The 24,368-nt window shown below is 45.5% G+C and overlaps 1 protein-coding gene across 3 annotated transcripts in view; it reads right to left on the bottom strand.

Moving 5' to 3' along the window:
* LOC139758115 (uncharacterized) overlaps positions 1 to 24,368 on the bottom strand; it is a 357,618-nt gene that overhangs the window by 64,245 nt on the left and 269,005 nt on the right. For 2 of the 3 annotated variants that reach the window (XM_071679216.1, XM_071679215.1), the window contains exon 5: positions 9,378 to 9,410. The exons of the other annotated variant lie outside the window; for it this stretch is intronic. In XM_071679216.1, the coding sequence (XP_071535317.1) occupies positions 9,378 to 9,410 (33 nt within the window). The remainder of the gene's footprint in view (positions 1 to 9,377; positions 9,411 to 24,368) is intronic. 3 annotated transcript variants of the gene reach the window in all.

Consider the following 24,368-nt stretch of genomic DNA (forward strand, 5'->3'; position numbering starts at 1 on the left):
GAAAAAAAAAAAAAAAGGAACTTTCCACGACTAAAAATAACATTTATAAGTTGAATGGAACATCATATGGCAACGCTTCACGCGTCGGCTGAATGCAAATGATCGCCAGCTGTTTCTTCTGCTATGAGCGAAGAATAAGTACGAGCTTCCTTCACTTATGATCGAAGTAGCAGCTATCATTTCTTATACACGCTTCGGAGCCAAAATGGACACACTTTCAAGCACTTACTATTGGTGTCCACGGTTACAATATATTCTCCTACGTATTCCAGGAGAAACTTGCTAAGCAGGAAATTCAGACTATCTCAAACGTAATGATAAATGGAACTCTTTTACCTTCTCATGGTTTCCCTAGGGAACTAAGACCTAACTTTTTCTTTCTCTTTTTATACAAAGCGAAGAGTTCCAAACTCTTCAAAAACTTCTTAGGTATTTTTTTTCCCCTTTCTTTCTCCGTTTCCCTTTCTTTTGTCTCCTTCAAGATCGAGCCTCGATGAGGGGTTTAGTCTTGAGACTTGGGATCCAGACACACACACACAACAAGACATTCGGAAAACCACCAAAACATGTTCTAAATAACATGCAACCAATATCTCGGATCAAATGTTCATGAACTGTAAATCAACACCTCGTAAACCACTGTCATGCTGGCCAAAATGAAATTTCATGATAATATTCCAACTCCCCTTAACAAAAATTCAGTTCTATTAGCGTTCACATAGTACAATAGAACTTGTAGTAACCCTTGTGGTGGCTATGATGAGTTTGACACTGGTCGGATTGGGAGAGAGAAACGCTTGCTATTTAACACAAATGTGTCAAAAGCGGCCAAAATGATAGCGTTTAATTGCAATACAAAGCCTCTTACGTTATGAAAACAAACTGTACTCTGGAGAGAAATGAAGAGTTCTGCCTGACCTTAGGTACTATTAATAAAAAGGTTCTTGCGAGCTGTGAGGATTCGAGATGTGATAAATTGATCTGCGAGCTGTGAGCTGATTTGCCAGGGGTACCTCCCCTCGCGACCAACGGCTGTCAGGTCGGGTGGAATTGCCCGCGTTACCTCACCCACTGCCTCACACACCGTGACCCAGTCCACCGCCTATGTATTTATTGAATCCCGACCGGCTTTAACGTACAGTTAAATCTCAGTCACTTACAAATAATCTCGACTTAACAGGACCTCTAAATGAAGTACTCCACGCGTTCTTTGGCAGACACACACTCAAGTATCTTACATATGCAATATAAAAACACCTGGTACCTGTCGCATGTGCTGCAAAGACATCACTGTTTCTCATACCTGCGCCTGGGGCACTCAGTCAGAACCTAATATATCCCTACGTCAGACACACACACACACGCTTCGGGAACATACAACCTCCCTCAACACTACCACGCGCACACGTTATCCTCAAATATGCCGGAGGCCAGCAACACACAGAACCTCCTTCAGAAATAACCGGCGCTTCTCCCACTCCGACGTTAACACCTACGTAATTCCTTGCGCCCACACCAGAGGCACTGCTACCTCTTAAACTGAAGCTCTACGCTAATCCGTCCCTCTTCTCTTTCTCTCTCTCTCAGCATCAAAACCACTTAAAGATGTCCTTTTCACCCAACTCTCAAAGCTCCTCCTTTACCCCCATCAATTTTTCCTTGTAGGCCATCAATTCCCCTCCATCTCTGCCCCATGCCGGGCCGTCGTCACAGCGACCGACGATGGGGACGATTGATCAATCAATGTCTGTAGGGCAGCGACGGCAACGGCTCCTGCCAGGGGGCCAACTCCAGCTGCAAGATTACCACAGTCATCCACCTCCAACACCCGCCATACACACCTCACATATGCAATCACAGACACGTGGATACTCCAAAGTAACACCAGGTAGAGCTGCAAGTGATTCTCTCTCTCTCTCTCTCTCTCTCTCTCTCTCTCTCTCTCTCTCTCTCTCTCTCTCTCTCTCTCTCTCTCTCTCTCTCGTATTTACCACCATTAACCCGCAATTACCTATAATTCCTTAAACGTGGGCCCACACACACACACACACACACACACACACACACACACACACTCCTTACCTGACACAGGTTTGGATGTGTGTGTATATTATACAGCACGGGAGTAAAGACAGATCAACAGAGCGTGGAATTTTCACCCCCCGTAACACACAAAGAGTAATCACAATTCCAACCATAGTTACCTTGAGGTTTAAAACCAATATCACTAAACAGTGTGTACGTACTGCCCTTCTCTGTATCTCTTTCACAATACATATACCATAACATGTATCTAACGGCAGTACCAAAATCTTTATAAGGTCTAGCCTTCGATTCCTTCAGACATCACCTTCAACCAGCCAGACACTTATATCATCATCTGTCAACAAAACACAGTTGAAGGGATGTGGGAGCGATAATCCCATCCATTTAACCGTCCCAGGCATCCCTGATACACACACTGTATGTCTTCATCGCGTAAAAAATCCTTCTGATCCACCACTTCACAAAATCCTAGCACCATCCTAGACACCCATCCTGAAGGGGCCCCTTCCCATCTCATATCCCACGCCTCCTCCATGAACACCTCACTGTTCCCTGTCCGTTTTAAAGGTGGACACGCAAAATCAAAAAGGTGTTTCGCACAAGAAAAAATATATATACATATATACAGTAACCCCAAATAAGATATGAGACAGTGCCGACTCTCGCAGGTACAACATTTTCCGCGGAGTTTATGCAGGTAAGGGCGACCCGCCTGGAAACAGAAGACCAGTGTGGTGAATGTGGGAATCAATTGGAATATGTTGTCTCCACGAAGCTTAGGAAGGGCCGGCGCGGCGCGGCAGATGCCTTGGGGGAGCAACGATCTAACTCTCTTTCTCTCTCTCTTGTTACTCCTGCAGCAGGGTGGAGGAGGACTAGGGGAATACGAGGCACACACACACACACACACACGTCATATCCACCCGGCCTCACCTCAGGAAGTACCTGTGGAGGGATCCAGGTACAAGTCCTGAAATGTGCAACAGATTCACAGCGTAGTCCCGAACTGAACGGCGAGTCTGTGTGGGGCAAAGGATGTATATGTAAAGTCCCACGTCTGCTCCTGAACAATGATGATTTGTTCGTCCCGTCCACTGTTTCGTGGATGTGTTAAAAAAAAAAAAAAAAAAGGGAGACTTGAGTAGGTCTTAAAGAATGCTGTTTTAAGCCCTATTAGACCACATAAAGTTTGGCCGAGTTTGTTCAGCGTCGGGAAGACAAAGCTAAACTGTCTGACAGTGTTATCCTCTTCTGAGGAGTCTTGTTTAAGTTGGAGGATATAGGCGACGTACTTAGGGAATTGTGTGTGTGTACATATGATTCTCCGTGTGTGTGTGTGTGTGTGTGTGTGTGTGTGTGTGTGTGTGTGTGTGTGTGTGAAATACACATCCACCAACGCACACACACCCCATTGCTTTGCTTGTATAACGTGAATGTAAAACACCAAACACCATATCCACCAACGGTAACCACATTCATAATTCCTCCCAGCCTGTAGCATCTTGTGAACGGTGAACCTCACTTCCCTGAGCACTATGGCCTTTGGCCCTTGGGATATTGATGGCCTGGCCTCCGTCGTCACCTGGAGAGGGTCACATACACACACACACACACACACCCCGCGACCGTGGCTCGTGACGTCGTCGTGTCCAGAGGTAACACAGCGTCGTGCTCAAGGGTCGTCGTGTCGAGTTCGTGGACGGTAAAGCGTCGTGCTGAAGGATCGTGCCGTCGTGCTTACTACAAAGCCATACTTTTATCTTTACTCTCTCCACAGCTAAATCTCAAAAGAGCTTTTCAACACTAGCTAACTCTTTATCATTCTACTTTAAACTTATACATTCATTATCCTACTTCGTATTTCAACTCTCACTCCATTTTCTTCACCACCATCCTCTTACTTGCACATTGCTCTCCACGGCCTCTTCACTTTTTTTTTCCCCTCGTCCCTGTCCAGGTTATAGCCTATTCCAGCCCTCCCTCGACGACCTTTCCCGCTCCCTCGTTCATATATATCGCTATTTCTTCTTCCACTTCCGAGTCTGTGCTTTCCATTACTTCCTCCACTCCCGCCTCAACAAGCACCCACCTCCCCAGCATACCCTGGCCCCATCTTCATCTTTGCTTTCCCACACTTCTCTCATCCCTCCTACTTATCCTCCACACCCTGGACTATATTCCTTATCCAGCATTATCCTCCTCACCCTGCCCTATTATCCTCCTCATCCTACACTATTGTCTCACCCAGCACTATCCTCCTCAATTTTCCCCTATCCTCCTTACCCTGCACTATCTTCCCCACCATGGACTATCCCCCTCACCCTGCAACATCCTCGTCAACTTGTACTATCCTCTTCATCTTGCACTATCCTCCTCACACAGCAACATCCTCGTCAACTTGTACTATCCTCTTCATCTTGCACTATCCTCCTCACCCTGTCAAACCTACCCTTCCTTCTTTTATAATCTCATACTTCAGCTACTCATCCAGTCGTGCAGCACACTACAGAGCCACTTGGACAGACCAGCACACTACGGAGCCATCTACATCGTACACCCACACTACAAAGCCAGCTTGGGCCACCAGCACACCACAAAGCCAGCCAGCTGGGAAGTCTGCCACACTACAGAGCCAGCTGGGGCACCCGGCACACTTCAGAGCCCCACAACATGCCTGACAAATGACACACAAAACAACCACTATACAAATAACCACAGCCGCTGTGGTGGTCATATCCCAGAGTGCAGAGGCGGAACACTTCACAACGTACACAAATTTTCATTTGGCCAGAACTTTTCACCAGCGTGGATGAAACATCACTGGATTTTAAAAAGTCTCTTGTTAAAACTGTTTTAATCCACATTAAACACGGAGCACCTAATGCGCTAGCTTTACTTCTGTGTGACTGTATGATTGAAGAAAGAGGCACACAATGTGAAGTTCCTCTTCACGTTACTGACTTTTAATGAAGTTTCTCGTTCCATTTTGTGGAATGATAGAAAAAAAAAAGAAATCAAATACGCTTCGTGGATCAGTAATGACATATTAACAAAATTAGTTCGCCCATGTTTCATGTTATCGCCATTTCACCCGATTACCATAAAAGTGCCTCATCAGGAAACAGAAATAGATGAACGCTTTAAAATTATTTCGTTTTTTACCTTTTTTTTTGAAAAAAAAAAAGATTAAAAAAAAATCAGGGTTTTGGCGAGGGATCTAATCACAATCGTGTATACATCACATAGTCATCATAACCGGAAGTCATTTGCACCAAGGAAAAAGGGAGAGGGAGAGGGAGAGAGAGAGAGAGAGAGAGAGAGAGAGAGAGAGAGAGAGAGAGAGAGAGAGAGGAATAATCAAACTGTACATATATTATCGTCTTAGAATAAAAACAAGTACACGTACGAGCTGAGAGAAACGCGTATATATAAACACAAAAAAATATACACACATGCAAATGCACACATATCTACACACACACACACACACACACACACACACACACACACACACACACACACAAAAGGCTTCAATTTTCTCAAACATCACCACAACTCGCAAGGCCAACACACAAAGAGTATAACGCAAAAAAAAACTTAGCAAAACATCTGCAAATACCACTTTAGGAGTTTGAGAAACTAATTAAAGAGGAAATTTATATGAATGGAGAAGAATAAGAAATCAGCGATCTTAATCACGTCCATTTGTTCAATGAGACGAGGAGGGAGTCTATACATCATGACCTAACTTCTGGGACATCCAACCGACGGTACCACACCTAACTGATGGGACATCCAACCGACAGTACCACACCTAACTGATGGGACATCCAACCGACGGTACCACACCTAACTGATGGGACATCCAACCGACGGTACCACACCTAACTGATGGGACATCCAACCGATGGTACCACATCTAACTGATGGGACATCCAACCGACGGTACCACACCTAACTGATGGGACATCCAACCGACGGTACCACACCTAACTGATGGGACATCCAACCGACGGTACCACATCTAACTGATGGGACATCCAACCGACGGTACCACACCTAACTGATGGGACATCCAACCGACGGTATCACACCTAACTGATGGGACATCCAACCGACGGTACCACACCTAACTGATGGGACATCCAACCGACGGTACTACATCTAACCGCTGTAACTCTTAACTACTGGTAAATCTAACCGATGGTTCACCTAACTGGCGGTAAATCTAATTGCGGGTACACCTCACCGGTGGTAAATCTAACTGCGGGTTAATTAACCGGCTCTTAGAAATTGGCGGCTGGCGTACTGTTAACGCCTTTGTGTGCGACGGTACAACCCGTGGGTATGACGGTCTGGCCCGCCTTTCCCCTGACGCTTCACGATCAGAATACAGGCCCGTCCCGCTCATGGGTCGTACCGTCGTGCTTCTGAGGATCGTACCGTCGTGCATCATGGGTCGTACCGTCGGGCTTTCAGGATCGCACCATCGTGCATCATGGGTCGTACCGTCGTGCTTTTGAGGATCGTACCACCGTGCATCATGGGTCGTACCGTCGTGCTTTTGATGATCGTACCGTCGTGCATCATGGGTCGTACCGTCGTGCTTTTGAGGATCGTACCGTCGTGCATCAAGGGTCGTACCGTCGTGCTTTTGAGGATCGTACCATCGTGCATCATGGGTCGTACTGTCGAGCTTTTGAGGATCGTACCATCGTGCATCATGGGTCGTAACGTCGTGCTTTTGAGGATCGTACCGTCGTGCATTATGGGTCGTACCGTCGTGCTTTTGAGGATCGTACCGTCGTGCACAAGAGTTCAGAGTCCCATCAATATCACGCGAGACTGAGACGGGCCATAATGGACTGCGTGTCACAAACTGATGTTATACGACATGTGTTCTGCGAAACCCTACGTCACCTTCCACCCTCCCAGAACACTACGTAACAGCGTCCGTTCTGCTACTGCGTCAATGCGTCCAACGTCCCCACACTGCGTCAAGAACGTCCGATGTGGCAAACTAGTCTCAGTACGTTCACTCTCAGCAAACTGCATCACTGCGTCCAACCTGTTGGCACACTGCGTCAGTGCGTGTATGCGTCTAATCCATCTACAGCTTGCGTCAGTGCGTCGAGTCTCTCCGCGCACTGCGTCCAATCTGTCAGTACACTGCGTCAGTGCGTCCAATCTGTCAGTACAAAGCGTCAGTCCGTCCAATCTGTCAGTACACTGCGTCAGTGTGTCCAATCTGTCAGTATACTGCGTCAGTGCGTCCAACTTGTCAGCACAATGCGTCAGTGCGTCCAATCTGTCAGTACACTGCGTCAGTGCGTCCACTCACCCGAAACAATCACCAGACCATATAATGAACTCGTATATACCAATATCGGGCAATTATTCGTAATGGCGCTACAATATTAAGAGCATAATGACCATTAGTAAATTCCATTTTTGACAATTTGACAAACAGTATAATAAAATGACAGCACAGCATATATATATGGACACACACACACACACACACATACACACACACACACACACACACACACACACACACACACACAAGCACTACGTAGAAATAAAAAAAAAATGTGATCTAAGATAGCAGAAAAAGTAGAAGAGATAGGGGCCCCAGAAGTACAGAACTTCTATCCAATAATGTGCAAACAGACACACACACACACACACACACACACACACACACACACACACACACACACACACACAAGCACTACGTAGAAATAAAAAAAAATGTGATCTAAGATAGCAGAAAAAGTAGAAGAGATAGGGGCCCCAGAAGTACAGAACTTCTATCCAATAATGTGCAAACAGACACACACACACACACACACACACACACACACACACACACACACACACGTTCCCTCTAGAAAGACAATGTTTACAACAAGGCTCCAAACACTGCGAATGATTTCTGCCACTCGGCTTCACGCACACAACAAGACCGGAACCTTGCCTTAAGGATGCTCTACATAGTGCTACCTTCCACAGTCTCTGTGGCCTCAACTCCCATACGCTCCTTCAGGCAATCACTTTCGCCCACGCTGATCATCAGTACCTCAGCTCCACCCTCTACTGCCTCTTTAACCATCATCTCCACGAAGCACGCAACTCACGAATCAACTCCCGCGTCAGTCCGTCTTGCGCCACGTCCCTCCTGCGACGGGACATTTCAACCCCTCCATTCACCTTGGCATCATTGTGTAACTCCATTTCCTTCTCTATATATATATATCCAGAGTAAACACGTTCACATCTTATACATTCAAAATGGAAAACAAACTTCAAGAGGCCGCCGGATCCTTTCAAGGCTGTCTGTGTTGTCTGAGGAGACGAGAAGCCAAGAGTTTCGTATTGTTACGCGGGGGGAAAGGCAAACACGACTCAATGAGAAGTGATCTACGAAGGCACAAATTGTGGCAGCCTTGGGCTTGACGAGGAGTATGTGCCAAGCCTGTTTTAAACACGTCCCTATATTGTTCCTCGTCAACTAATACTGGTAAATCATTTGATATGTAAACCATCCCATGGTGGAGGAAAAAAAGAGTACCTTGCCCCCCCCTCATTCCCGAGTAAAACGTCTACCCTCGGTTGCCACCAGTTACTACCTGTGAAATTAGGTGGATCCTTCGAATGAGGCGCTAGCATCAAGAACGGTCGAAACTAATCACACTGACTGCTTTTATCAAAGTGCTTCTTAACCTTCTCTGTCCTCTACGTTAAATAAGTTTGGGTGTTCCACGCGCTTCGGCCTTCTAGCCAGCCCTTATTATGATTCATTTCTCAGTCCAGGAATAGTGTTGGTAGCTCACATCTCTCTCTCTCTCTCTCTCTCTCTCTCTCTCTCTCTCTCTCTCTCTCTCTCTCTCTCTCTCTCTTTCATTACCAGCTGCGCGACCCAAACTGAATACAGCATTCAAGACGGGGGACAGAACAGTGAAACTGTAGAGCAAAGAGAAGTTTCTTAGACATGTAATCGAATGCCGTCTCAATGAAACCTAGAACTTTGTATTCACCAAGTTTACTTGAACACACAACAGCGATCTATGTACATGAGTCACAGAATGTCTGGTTCCTCTCCCGTCCCCTTAGTGAAAGAAAAACATATTACAGACCTACTGGGGAAGACTTGTGTAGCAACCTTCCCAAGAAAGTAAACAAATGAATTCAGTCAATCAAACCCCGGGCCAGTCATCAACGTTAATATACAAGAGTGCCCCTTGGTCAGTGTGATAGAATAAGAAATTTGTGCTTTGAAATAATCATTCAAGATGTGAAGGACACGGGAACAGCAATGGATGTGTTACCGTGCTGACGAGAATGGAGGCGGGCACCAGTCACTGAAAGTCCAAGAGAAATAAACTGCAAGTTTACGGTCATCTAAAATACACTGTTCATATGAGAAAAGAGAGAGAGAGAGAGAGAGAGAGAGAGAGAGAGAGAGAGAGAGAGAGAGAGAGAGAGAGAGAGAGAGAGAGAGAGAGAAACTGTTCATGAACTACAGTACAAAGAATTGATATTATTCATTAAATGTACATAAATCTAAATATTCTAACATGAAAATCTAAATTCTGCTGAACTGTTGACTAAGTGAGCTAAAATTAGGCTCCTTTTTTGTTCAGTTTAATAATATCAAGTTATAATCACTAACAGTGAGTGCAATATACAAGTCTTTCAGTATATATATATATATATATATATATATATATATATATATATATATATATATATATATATATATACTAGTGTAAATAAATGGGAAAAAATGTTAAAATGTTCCAAGTTTCCCTTAGAATCTCACTTTACGAGTTAACATGGGGAAAACACGTTCATATGTTTCTTTCAGTGGTTTAACTCCTAATGTGTCACCTGTCTCCAGCAATACATTGATGTTAAACACAGTGTAAAACTTAGGGAAACATTGGTAACCATCACTTATAAAGTTTGCCTCTGAGGCGTGAAATTGGGCGACCTACTTCTTTTTTGAGGTAATGGAACGCTCATACATGTGCCACAGAGGCGCTCGTACATGTGCCACAGAGGCGCTAATCCACGTACCTCTGTACATCTTAGGCAGTTGAACGACCGTGAATGGGAACTGAACTCGTGACTTAAAACTCAACCAAGGTCTGGACGCCGACGGCGGCGGAACGTTCCTTCCCTCTACTTCGTACAGGCCAAACTCAACAAAGAAACAATCAACGCCCTACGGGGGAAAAAAGTTGACCAGCACCTGGGCAAGCAAGTGACCTGGGCGGGAGTGTGGCCAAAGTTCATGGGAATGACGCCTCAAGCGTGTGCTTATATAAGGTACTGATGCGGACGCCTCAAGCGTGTGCTTATATAAGGTACTGATGCGGACGCCTCAAGCGTGTGCTCATATAAGGTGCTGACGGGGACGAAGGCAGCGGCTCCTCCTCTGGGCGAATGTAAGAACGGACATTCGGAGAGGAGAGCCGTGCTCTCGCCCAAACACTTCTGTGGGGACATAAAAATCCCGGGCTCTCCTGGCACGTGTTTAATTTAAGCTAGTGGAATTAAGCCCTCCAGTGGGGTGGTGGGGTGGGGTATCATTGAGAAGTTTGGGATTAGCATACAAACGATGTCTCGAGTCGGCGATAATGACACTGGGGGCTCGTGGGGAACAATTACCCTCTTCACCATCGGCTGCCGCCCGACACCAGGCCGGGGTCAACTCTCCGGACCTCTGACGTGACCTACGACCGACAGTGACCCTTGACAGCACACACGTCATCAATCAACGGCGTTTCCCTTCTGGACAACTGCGTTATCATAGTACAATCATCTATCATAGCATAATCATCTATCATAGTGTCAATCATCTATCATAGCACAAGCATCTATCATAGCATAATCATCTATCATAGCGTCAATCATCTATCATAGCACAATCATCTATCATAGTGTCAATCATCTATCAGACCGTCAATCATCTATCACAGCATCAATCATCTATCAGCTCTAATTTTCTGTTCAATTTCAATGGGATGGATTCAACTGACGCTCATCCTCTACTACCCATACCCAGCGTGGTGACATACAACACTGCCTTCTTTCTTTCCACTATGAAAGCTGCGCTCATTCATCAAACGACACTAAACGTCGACAATCACACCTGCAATCACGGGAAAAAGCGACTCTGCTGCACAACACCTTAAACCGTACACAGTTAACTCAGTCCTCCCATCTTCCCCCACAGTCTTTGTAGTCTCTTCTTCCATCTACTAAACCACCATATACCATCTTAAGCAGCCTATGAATAGAACTTCTCTGAATCTCCATCTTTATCCCGAATGACGCTACTTTTCTTTGACACGGAAAACCCTTACCGTCCCCTTGCTATTCTCAGCTCGGTCACTGAATGTACAACAGAAAACCCGTGCTTAAAGGCCGCCGTCAACATATTCATGAGTTAGCACATCGTGCTCAAAGCCAAGATGCTGTGCTGAAAGGTAGTGTGATGCTCAAAGGGGTAGTAAGGTCCTCGCTCTCAAAGACTGACTCCAGATGTTGAAGAGAGAGAGATGGTCGTGTTCAAAGGCTATGTCGCTGTGATGGATGGGTTACTGTCGTATCTTAGGGACAACACGGACTCTAAAGTGATCTACTGATGGTGATCAGTTCGTGTTCATCTCTCGTGCATAAGAACCACGTTTGCAACATCATCTGCTTAAATTACTGTGCTCTTCATTAGATTCACTCATTATACCCTGGAGTTTAACATCGACTACAATGGGTCAGACCAGTGAACACGGCACTATAACCCACTGAGAATGGTCAGCACGCCACCTGAGAGCTACTGGTGTCATCGTCTTCCTGGAGTTATGATGTCCGCGTCGTTCCGAGCCTATACACACAAGGGGCGGCTCCCATTACCATCTCCACTGAACGGTGATTCGCCATGCTCTCTCTCTCTCTCTCTCTCTCTCTCTCTCTCTCTCTCTCTCTCTCTCTCTCTCTCTCTCTCTCTCTCCATGATGTTGGATGACACCTCTGGATGGCAGGCACCACTATATGCCAAACTGTGCCGCTCCTACTATACGTCAGACTGCGTCTGGGACATTCGAATGGGTTCCTCACCCTTGCTAAGCACCAGTCTCTCTTCCCTTGGGCTATGTACAGTACCTTCTCTCGTCCCTCTGGAAGATCTACAGGAATCCTGGACTAGCGTTACTCCCTCTTCTTCGTCTCCTGATATCGAATACCTCACGTCTTCTCTGTACTCCCATCTAATATAAACCCACCAGCAACTTTCTTCTCGTCTCTCATTCCGGGCCATCTTTATCCTCCTATCAATACACATTGTCCTAACTTTCTCTCTAGAACTCCAGTCTTCTACTGACCATTTTTTTCAACTTCTCTATGTCTCCCTCCGTTGGAGAGAACAAAATGTTTCTGCTCATTCCTCTTGTCTTTCTGTGTTTTCACGGGGGAACTCTGGTCTTTGCCCTGCAAAAGGTCAGATCAAAGGCCGTTAGTGTCGAAGGTATCGTCAACAAGCTTTCGTTAATGATGAAATTTACATGCACTTGCCGAGGGCCAAAAGTGAACCTGGGCGTTTATCTAACTTCTTCGGGCAAGATTCGCTTGTAGAGGATGAAGTGGAGTTGGGTCAATCGAAGGTGTTGGGAAAGTCTATCTCTCGAGGGTAGAGTGAAGATGCATTTGATGGGCTTTTAGGATCGCCGAAGGGACGATGGAGATAAAGCCTTCGCAGATGCTGAGCACCGCTCATCTTCCGAAATTCATCGCGCGTCACGTCCAACGCCAAAATACCTTACGTGGTTAGGACGCTGTTGCGTGGTGGTGAACACGGTGGTGAATGACGGTGAACACGGTGGCGAGTGACGGTGAACACGATGGTGAGTGACGGTGAACACGATGGTGAGTGACAGCGCTCGCGAGTGTTGGAGCTCCTAGTTTTTTTTTCTTTTGTTTACTTATTCATGTCATGACTTATTCCACCTTTTTCACTACCGAACTCCGTTCTATCTCGTTCTACTTCACTCCCGTTACCGGCGACTGTTTCTTTACTCATAAAAGGAATGAAATGCACTTAACCTTACGCAAAACTAACAATCATTCTTTCAGATTCTCTATAACCAAAACACCGGAATTACAAAATGGCAGCATCGGGTCCAAACGCAAGCCCAGGTGCTCTACCTAACCCCTCCAGCTGCAGCGCACATGCCTTGCCCTCATCAATACAAGCTTCACCATCAGCATCTCATTATAAGTCACACATATATATATATAATGTTTCTCCCGCCCTAACCTCACGCGGGGAGCCTTACATCAAGACACAATAATGAGATCATGATACATGAACCAGACAAATTAGTATGCTAATGGGCACCTTCAGCTTGGTCCGAATAATATTAGCCATCGTGTAACACTGTCTTAAATGTATGTGTAAGTGCGTGTGTGTGTGTGTGTGTGTGTGTGTGTGTGTGTGTGTGTGTGTGTGTGTGTGTGTGTGAGAGAGAGTAGTAGTGGGGATGACAGAGGGCCAAACGCCAGGAACTCTTGGGCCTGAAGATCACAGGCAGTTAAAAAAAAAAAGCCACCTAAATCCTTTAACTCTCATTTACTACGGTTTTAAGCTCATATATATATATATATATATATATATATATATATATATATATATATATATATATATATATATATATATATATATATATAATCAGAAGACCTTCAAAAGAACTTTTTAAGACATGACTGGGCATCTTAACCAGTCATCAAAAACATAGCATCAACGAAACGTTTCCCCACGCTCCAAATCCCAAATCCTCACAAACCAGAACTCCGTCGAAACTTCTCACAGCCTCGAATCTTCTCAAGTTAAACACTACTCAAGTGCGGGGGAGAAACCAGGTCATGAATGCGACGACGTAGCGTGGCTGGAGGTAACCCAGGTAATGGTATGATAAAGATAGCTAGCTCTTCCGCCCGCCCAGAATGAACTGAGAATTTGGCTTCACGGTGGCTCTCCCTCAACCCTCCAAAAAAAAAAAAGGGGGAAGCTCGCTCGCATTGCTTGGATGGATGCATAATCCCGGTTCAACTCAGAAGCTGTGCGTCGGGCCGTTCCTGAATATATATATATATATATATATATATATATATATATATATATATATATATATATATATATATATATATATATATATATATCCCTGGGGATAGGGGATGAAGAATACTTCCCACGTATTCCCTGCGTGTCGTAGAAGGCGACTAAAAGGGGAGGGAGCGGGGGGCTGGAAATCCTCCCCTCTCGTTTTTTTTTTTAATTTTCCAAAAGAAGGAACAGAGGGGGCCAGGTGAGGATATTCCAAAAAAGGCCCAGTCCTCTGTTCTTAACGCTACCTCGTTAACGCGGGAAATGGTGAATAGTTTGAAAGAAAGAAAAAGAATATATATATATATATATATATATATATATATATATATATATATATATATATATATATATATATATATATACCTAGGCTGTAGAACACTACGACCTTTGAGTACGACGGTTCGACCATTGAGCACGTAGGTAAGTAAGACCTCTCTCAACCCCTAAGCACGACGATAGCAGCCTATGAGCACGGCAGTACGACCCCTATTGGCATAACGGGTCTGTTATTCAACCTAACCCTTTAAGGTCTGGTTGACGGCCAGGCCTGACGTCACACTCGAGGGTAAACTGTCATGAAGGCTGCGCAATAGCCTACGGTATATGGCATGACGTGAGACCCAACGTTCTATGAAGTCTTACCCTGTTAACAGACCCTCTATGCCTTGTGAATAGACCCTCTATGAACATGTCAATGGTATATCTACGTGACTATAAGCCTCTTTAAAAAAAAAAAAAATGGTCAAACGAGCGCTTTAGGAAATAAAATTTGATGTCTCTTCGTTTCTGCTGAACAATTTTTACGGCGGGTGACCATTAATGAAACATCACTCCACGTCAAACGAGGCTGCTTGTATCATATTCATGTTTACTGCGCGTTCTGTGAATATATATATATATATATATATATATATATATATATATATACACACACACTGGAGATCTGATGTGAAATGGAATGTATTCCGATGCCAAATGACCTTGTATACATCACATTTTGGTATTAATTAACGTTTCTTTGAAACAATCTCATCTGAAATTCTATAATGAAATTTATATACAGAATTATGCAAAATATATCTAGCTCATCTAGTAAGGCAAATGTGAATGACACACACACACACACACACACATATATATATATATATATATATATATATATATATATATATCTATATATATATATATATACCATGTAATGAACTGCAGTTTAAACAGTCGTTATGATACGGGCAAATAAAATGGACAAAGGCAACAAGATATCCAGGAACGCTTTTGGAACACAAACCACCAAAGACGCCATCTTAAAAGACGTTCGCGTATGGAGGAGGTGGGTGGGAGGTGATGAAGTCACCGGGAGTGCGCGAGCTTGGTTAAGACCATCGACAAGTACAGTGCTCGCCTGGCCGGCGTCGTAGGGTGACACAGTCTTAGACGTCACGACAGAAAGACTACACAACTAAACGACCTCCAGCCCCGGAGAACCGACGCAAGAATGACCTGGCGTCCCGGAAGACTGACGCAAGGACGACCTGCCGTCCTGGAGGACTGACGCAAGGACGACCTGGCTTCCTGGAGGACTGACGCAAGGACGACCTGCCGTCCTGGAAGATAAGCTAAGACAACAGTCAACCTTAGATCCTGGAAGAGAGACTACAAGAACAGGCGACCTGACTTCAAAGCCAAACTATGAAAATACAAAGTCCTAGTGGGCACGCTCCTGACACCCTCTGCAGGAACCAGATAACCTTCCAGACAAACTTCACAGGACCACCGATCCTGCGTCTAGGAAGGGCAGAGTCTGGGAAAACCATTAACCCAACATCCTGCCAGACAGACTGAAGGATACGGACAACCTGACTCCTTGGACGATAAGGTTGCAGGAACTCGAGAAGCTAACGTTTCGAGAAGGCGGATCACGAAATACCAACGACCTGCCTCACGAAAACAAGCAACCCGACGTCCTAGGAGCAAAATCCACACGAAAAAAACCTGAAGTCTTAAGAGACGCAGACTTGCGAGATGCCACCAGGGTACAGCCCTCTTGCGAGACAAACTCCAGGAGATGACAGTTGTAGTATGTATACCTTACCTTATCTTTACCTTAAGAAAGGTTTAGGGGATCCCCCTACACCTCTGTGTCCGATCAAGCTAACGTTAAAGTTCCTCAGATAATTCAGACTCTACAGGAAGTCGCAGCACGTAGGGTGACGCATCCACTCAAACCTGGATGATGTAGCACCCTTTCTAATCACTTGTTCAAGCTCTTCTCAGACTTTTCTTAGAACATGTACCCAAAACAGCGACCTTTATCATCTCCACGTAAACTTAGCGTCATCGAAGTCAAGATACCGGTGACATGACGACCTGGAGTCCTTACTCCACGACTTAAAAACTGCATGTCCTGAATACGTGAGAGAGAGAGAGTTTGCAATATCATGGCCTAAGTCTCCGCGTCCTTAGGCGTTATCTCAAACACCTGAAACCTATCCTGACCGAGCACTTCACGGTAAATCAACATCATTCCATCTGGGAGGAAGGGAAGGAGTGAAATCTCTACGAAACGAGAGCATAATCATGTATGCCACGGTGACCATACAACCTAGACCATCCTTCACACTGTATGACACACCCCAGCCCCTACCATTCAACACCCCCTCCAGCGGCGTCCAGTTCAGTACCCAAAACATTCTGAAGAAAAAATAAGGTTTCTTTCCAAGAGCCATGTCACCTTCTGACATCTGTCCTACACCACACACTTCTCCCACAAGTCATCCTTCAAGTCTCACCCTCCACTGACCTACTTCCTAACTTCCACGTATCTCTCCAACTGCCACACTACCCTCGACCTTCAATTCTACCTTTCCCTCCTTCCAACTTCACCCTCTAACTACCACCCGAATCTACAATACTCGACGGCCTCTTATAACATTATTGCATATTCAATACACCGGAGGCAATGCACATGCCATCTCGCAGGTCTAATTCAATGCTCGACGCGCGGGGAATTCAATACCCCGGATCTTGAGGACCGGCAATAGGATGAGATTACTATGGCCCAAGGTGACACTCGGTCTTCTATATGCATCTGCTTTAGCGCAATAGTTACAGGATTCTCGTCCCTGAGTCTCGTAAGAAACATTTCAATTACGTGGAAATTTTTGGCAGCACAAACGTAAACCTAAGTGCTCAGACCACCACGTGCATACCTCCAAGTGATAACCAATTCCACAATAGCTTGGAAAACTTAAACACATGACAGTCGAGTCTCACATTAATATCCCATTCAAGGTAGAACAACGAAGAGATCGAATACCACAGTAGTGACAGGCCTTCTGACAACGTCCTCGCGTTCAAGCTACAGGGCAATGATCAACACTAACAGTGTCAAGCCTGATGTACAGCGACGCCATCTATATTTCCCATCAGGTAATCTGCCGTCTTGCGGCACATCCAATTCACCCAACAGTTAGTATAGTTGATGTGGCAATCAGCGGCGTGCCGCCACCACAGCCTCTCTCTCTCTCTCTCTCTCTCTCTCTCTCTCTCTGTCCTGCAGGAGCCTCCACCAACACAGACCCACACCAAGATGGTGCTGTCTCCTCCAAAGTCACCGGGCCATGTATTCACAGCCCCAGGAGCATGGCCTCTTCATTTTCCAGGCTTTGGCTAAACTCGCTTTCCAGCAGTCTAACCTATGTTATTTCCAGTAAAAATAACCGCTTTAAACTGACCCGACCCAGCATGCCCTGAACACATCGGTGTACAAATAACAGAGGAATACGAAGAAAGTGTTGAGGGAAAGATTGCAAATATGCTGCTACAAATGCAACAGTCAATATCTACCAACACACATCCAAATTTGCTTCCTACGAGCCTTTCCCCAACCAAGCTGAATTACAAACTAAGAATCAATAAAGTTCTCGTGGAAAAAACAGATTAATCCTATCAGCAGTCTGACTCGTTTCCAGGTAACTCACTCCACTTCTAACACGCCAACTTTAGTTCTAACAGTTTCAATATATTTCCACAAAAATGAATTTTACTATATCATCACAACATTCCCACCAACCCACTGACCCCGACTTCCACCACTCTGAAGTCTACATGTCCTATATAACCTAACTTCAAAGAGTTTGATCTTGACTCTTGGATTCTGATCCTGCTCACAGCAGTTTAACCTCATATCTTAGATTTATCTAAACCTGCTTCCAGCACTTCAATGTTCATTCCAGTGCACTTACTCTCGTAATATGTCTTTAACATACAGCAATACAAAGTAGACTAACACCGAGCTTGATATCAATTCTACCTCAATTCCATTCCATTCCCATCACATCAACCCACTGTACTAAATACCTACCAGTAGTCAACCAGCTGCACACTTTCAACAGTCCTCCCTCACTTCCAGTCGCCCAGCGCCTCTTCCAGCATCGCGTGCTGACTTCTGCGCTCTGGCCTCCTTTACAACGGTGTAAACCTCATCCCTCAAGACACTGGCCTCACGTCTTGCCATTAAGACATTCCCACGGGCGACGTTGGGCCGAGTCTTGAACATCTCAATTTTCAAAAAATTTACATATTACGAGTCTAATTTTCCAGGGGAGTGTACAAATTCAGTGTCAGGAGAAACTGCTGGGCATTAAAACCTCTGACCAAACACACCCCCAGTGCCAGACCCACTTTAATCACGCACTTTTCGCTCCCAAGCAGCAATAACGTAGGAGTTTTCTCATCTCTTACACATGAGCATTTACAACATTTAACTCCCGTGAAATTCTTAACAGTGGCTGAAGTTTTCTTCAGCTATTAATCTCCTAGCCAGCATTCACAACACTTACCTCCAAAGTAAAGTATTCAAAGATGCTTTTTTTGCACCACTTCAATTTACAATTATAAGAACGATCTTTTTGTCCTTTTTTTTTTTTACCTTTGTTTCAAAAACAAAGATGAATACATGGCGAGTATCTTAACGTGACGTCGTCTTCCAACTCATGCACCAGGAATCTACAGCAAAATTGTTGATTCCTACCTTCTGGTAAGTTCAGGCTGTCGCCTACTTACGACACGAGATATTCTTTTGCAGTTTAATCATTTCTGCCACTCCTCTGCTCCACCCACCACTGCGGTGCCTGACACCAATGACAAAATATACATATATTCCCATGTCGTCTTCAGCGAAGACCTCACTTCTCTTAGACTCTCAGCTCTAACAATATCATCATGTCTCCTGTCTTCGGAGATCTGTCGTTTCCCATACGGACTGCCAGCGTCTTCTGGGTAATGTTGTTATCCGTCTTTATACACTGCATCGTAAGATCTATCAGACTCTGAAGTACGCCTGCGTCATTAGCCGGCATTCCCTCATTATCTTACGCCCAAAAATATACGCACGTGACTTTACCCATCAAGACTGACACTACTAGTCAGCTGGGCGTATCTCCTACGCATGCTGCGTATAATTCCGCGATGTGCCAGTCACCCAATTATCTAAATAGGAACTCTTTGCATAACGTGTTATAACAAAGCAATGGATGGAGACTGTGGAAGGGGAATGGAGGCTGGACGAACCAATGTTGTTTAGTAAGATCATACCAGATCTTATTACGGTACCCTGAGCAGGTTATCTTGTTATAGTCTTCAAAAACTCCTCCAGTCTCTCTTCCTGGTGATGAGGTAATCTACCGAAGCTGGACTAGTAGCACACTGTAAACAAAAATTCATCGCCTCTACCAGATCTTAATCTACCACATCACAAGTTCCACACCAAGAACGAACCATCTCTACCAGGATCTCTATATCCTCCCCTCCCCCAGTATCACCAGCACCGTCGCCTTCAACCTGAACGTTCGTCTCTACCACCAGGGCCATCACTAAGAACCATCGTCTCCACCACGAACTTTCACCTCCTCCATCATCGGCATCAAGAGACTCGCGCCATCTCTCTCCGCAAGCACCAGCAACATGCCAGAACCCTCCGGCCCATACATAATCACCAACACCACCACCACCTCGCAAATCAGACCAAGATTTTTCATCATCATCACCACCATCATCATCAGAACCATCACCTTTAACCAGGACCACCGACCTCCTCACCAACACAATCCTTTAAGCCTCCAACACCACCACCACCACCACGAGATCCGTCATAATGAGGCTGGGGCAAGAGCCCTCACCATCGCCACCCATGAGGCAGGCGGTCCATTGTGCCTACAGCGATAACATGCAGAATACATTAGATAAATCCCACTACCTTAACATGGCCTTTTCACCTCGCCTTTGGTATGGTAATGCATCTCAGGCCGGATTGCCACCGCCGTCAACATTATCGCCCGCCGACCCTACCCGAAATACGCGACCTACTGGGAAGGTAAGCCTAGGAAGTGGCTTGGTCATGGACGAAGAGTTGCGGGATCCAGTCGTCGCAAGGGGGGGGGGAAAAGGAAAATTAACTATGGTTCGGTATGTTACCTCAGCATTATACAGATACAAAGCCCGGGCTGTGACCGAAGATCACGATCCCTCAACTGCCAGCTTACACCACATCACAACTCACACTCCACCCCTGCACTGCCAGCTTACACCACATCACAATTCACACTCCTCCCCTGCACTGCCAGCTTACACCACATCACAACTCACACTCCTCCCCCGCACTGCCAGCTTACACCACATCACAACTCACACTCCACCCCCGCACTGCCAGCTTACACCACATCACAACTCACACTCCTCCCCTGCACTGCTGGCTTACACCACATCACAACTCACACTCCTCCCCTGCACTGCCAGCTTACATTACATCACAACTCCCCACCTCCCCCCACCCTCCCTCCCAAATACCGTCAGCTCACATTATCAGAATCCTGTGTTTACATTGGACTCTTTACTCCCCCCCTGTGAACCTCTGATAAACGACAGTGGAATACAGAACTTTTAACGTTAAACGGCGGGTAACAGACGACAAACCGTATCACGTTAACGGTAGGCTAACGATATTAAACAAATGAATAGTGAATGCCTTGCCCTATCCTGACACCAATGGGGAAATCTAATGTAGAGTGGCTCAGCAAACATCATTAACTTAATCAGTCCGTGGAAACACCAGTTTATCAGTCTGTAGAAACACCAGATTACATCAAAAACTCATTGATATATCATCTAGTATTCATCAAACCCTAAAAAAAAAAAAATCCCTTGTAACGAATATCAAGAAATGTGAAGACGGTGGATCACGGTTAGAATAAATCGAAATTACATAATTACTCAGAGCGAAATAATCCCCAGAAGAGCATATCCGTAGACAAGCCTTCAAATAATACAATGACCTGCATCCCGCATCCACTGTAGCTTGTTACGTAGCTCTACGATTCCCTGCTATTGCAGGTTTCGACACCCAGGGTCCTAAATCAGCATAAAGCCCTCCCCCACACCTCCCTCTCTCTCTCTCTCTCTCTCTCTCTCTCTCTCTCTCTCTCTCTCTCTCTCTCCCTCCATATGTGTCAACAGTGGAAGCCTGCCTAACATAAACATCGAGGTTCCCCCCCCACCCATGATGCCAGCTCTTCCGCCGATATGCCATCACAGCTGCTAACGCTCCGGTCTACCAGGGCCTCTTGGAGGCGTTCTGACGCGAGAGACAGTGACGAGGCGACGTCACACGAATTCGTAAGCTTCCATAAGCTCAGATGGCGACTAGTCTGCGAGTTCCGACAGCGAACTGTGAGCATCAGCAGTCGCTCGCTAGTTTCTATATCAAACAAAAGATCACTTGAGGTGTACTAGTAGAATCAGAATATCTGTTATCTCGACTTAAACTGAAAGATGGCAGAATATTCAGAGGGGAAATGAGACAGACGACAAGGGCAATTCCACTAACTGTAACAATACACCTTATAACGCCGAGTTCAACACTTGTGGCGACTACGTAACAATATCCCCCTTTGTCTCGTACACAACAGCCAAGCGACGGGAGAAACCATTGCACGCATTCATGTGAGACACAGCAGCCAGGCTTTATAGTCCACATCAAGAGAATCCGGGAGTACCTCTCCCAACAGAGAGGCCAACGTTATACCGCTGTCGTCTGTTTCACGTGCAGGAATAAACGAAGACCCACAAGGCGCCGCCATCTGACTCGCAATATTCATGTGGGAGACGAAACACCAGCTGGGTGTGTGAGAAGATCCGAAGACTGGGATAAAATCTGCCTGAAAATGAAGAGTCACAACGAACACCTTACCAACAGTAAAAATGATGTGATTAGGCATCGTAATTATACTAAAGTGGAATGCAAGGAATACGTCGGGCTCCACCCTCATGTTGTCTGAGTCTCTCCCGCCAGAGGCACAACCCTGTCCGCAGAGACAGTCGGCTTGCATCACGACGCGCGTCATGAACCCCCGCCGGGGTGAACAAAACCGAGATGGACACTTGGTTGACCGTGGGTGTGAGGGACAATAGGGCTGCAATTGCCGAGGGCTCCAGTGACTTGAGCAGGTTCTCAGAAAGAGCATAAAGAGAGGATCTGGGGCCCTGGCACCGGCTGGGGGGTTTAGAGGATGACAGAACTGGGTCACGTTTCGTGGGCCGGGTTCTCTATTGGTCATGCAATCCATAACACGGATGCATGACAAACGTGAATAAGAAAAAAAAATCACTACCTCAAATAGTAAAATCGACTACATTTTGTGGAGCCGAAGAGAAAGTCTGGCAAGCACATCCCTTAAAGAGGCAGACGAAAACCTTATCCTCGCATGGGTCATGTCCGCCAGAGGATAGGAAGAACTGATGACATGATCCCAAAAACCTGCGCGGGGGTGGAGGCTTAGCTTGGAGGGACTGATCCCCTGACGTTCCTTGGAAGACCCGCCTCGCCTCCAGCAGCACCCACACTGCTGACGCTGGTGATCACGTCCAACAGCTTCACCCGACCACTCTCCTCTACAGCTGTGCAGCGACGACCCGCGCTGCTGACAGTGGATATCAGACCCAGGCGCTGAAGTGACTCTCCTCCCCACCCCCCCTACTCTACGCTAGAGCTGCAATGAACATACGCAATAATGGTGATCATGTGCAGCTGCTGAACGGACCAACCCCACCGTAGCTACGCTACAGCTGCAGTGAATACACCCGCCCTACTGTCGCTGGTGATCCAAGGGCAGCTAATTGAACCTGACTACCTCCGCTATACGCTTCTACTGCAGAGAACATATACGTGCAGTGGCTGTGTGTGGTGCCGGCACATATACGTGCAGTGGTCCAGTGGCTGTGTGTGGTGCCGGCACATATACGTGCAGTGGTCCAGTGGCTGTGTGTGGTGATGTCACCTGGTCGCACTAACCCTTGGACAGATAAGTAGCTATCCACGACACACCAGAGATATACACAACGAAACAGGACAAAAAAATTTAATCAAAAACTTTTATACAGAACTATCTAAGGAGAGATGACTCACAATCAAATAACTGCATTACTGTGTGGCTCATCGAAGACTTTTTTTTTTTCGCTTATGCAAGACTGAGAGAGAGAGAGAGAGAGAGAGAGAGAGAGAGAGAGAGAGAGAGAGAGAGAGAGAGAGAGATTCAGGTATGATGACTGTTAACGTGTTCCAATGACCTTATATCTCAAGAATATGATTGAGGTTACTCAAAAGACAAGAACTGCATGGGCGCCATTAGTTTAAGGGCTGAAGGATAAACTAAATTCACTCAGTATAAACGTCCCAGATCCTCGAGAAACTCAAACTTGTTTACTTTCCATCTTACAAACAGTAAGGTTATCATGGATGTCTTCCATCTCTACACAACCCCCTTCAGGAGGCTGAGCGGGTCTTACACACTACCAAAACAATGGGCTCAACATGTAAATAAGACAATAAATAAACAACTAAATAAATAAATCAACTAACTAAATAAATTGTAAATAAGACAATAAATAAATAACTGAATAAATAAATCAACTAACTAAATAAATTAATAGGAATAAATGAAACTCACAAGACTCCACAGCTTCACAGATGCCAGGGGATAAAACTCCGCTTTCTACAAATAAAACATGTTATCATAATTTTTTTTATGCCATCAATATACAAATACACTGACGACTAATTCCCCCACAGAATGAAGGTATCTCCATAAAAGAAAAATTT

This window comes from Panulirus ornatus, chromosome 29 (genome assembly GCF_036320965.1).
Source record: "Panulirus ornatus isolate Po-2019 chromosome 29, ASM3632096v1, whole genome shotgun sequence".
NCBI lineage: Eukaryota > Metazoa > Arthropoda > Malacostraca > Decapoda > Palinuridae > Panulirus > Panulirus ornatus.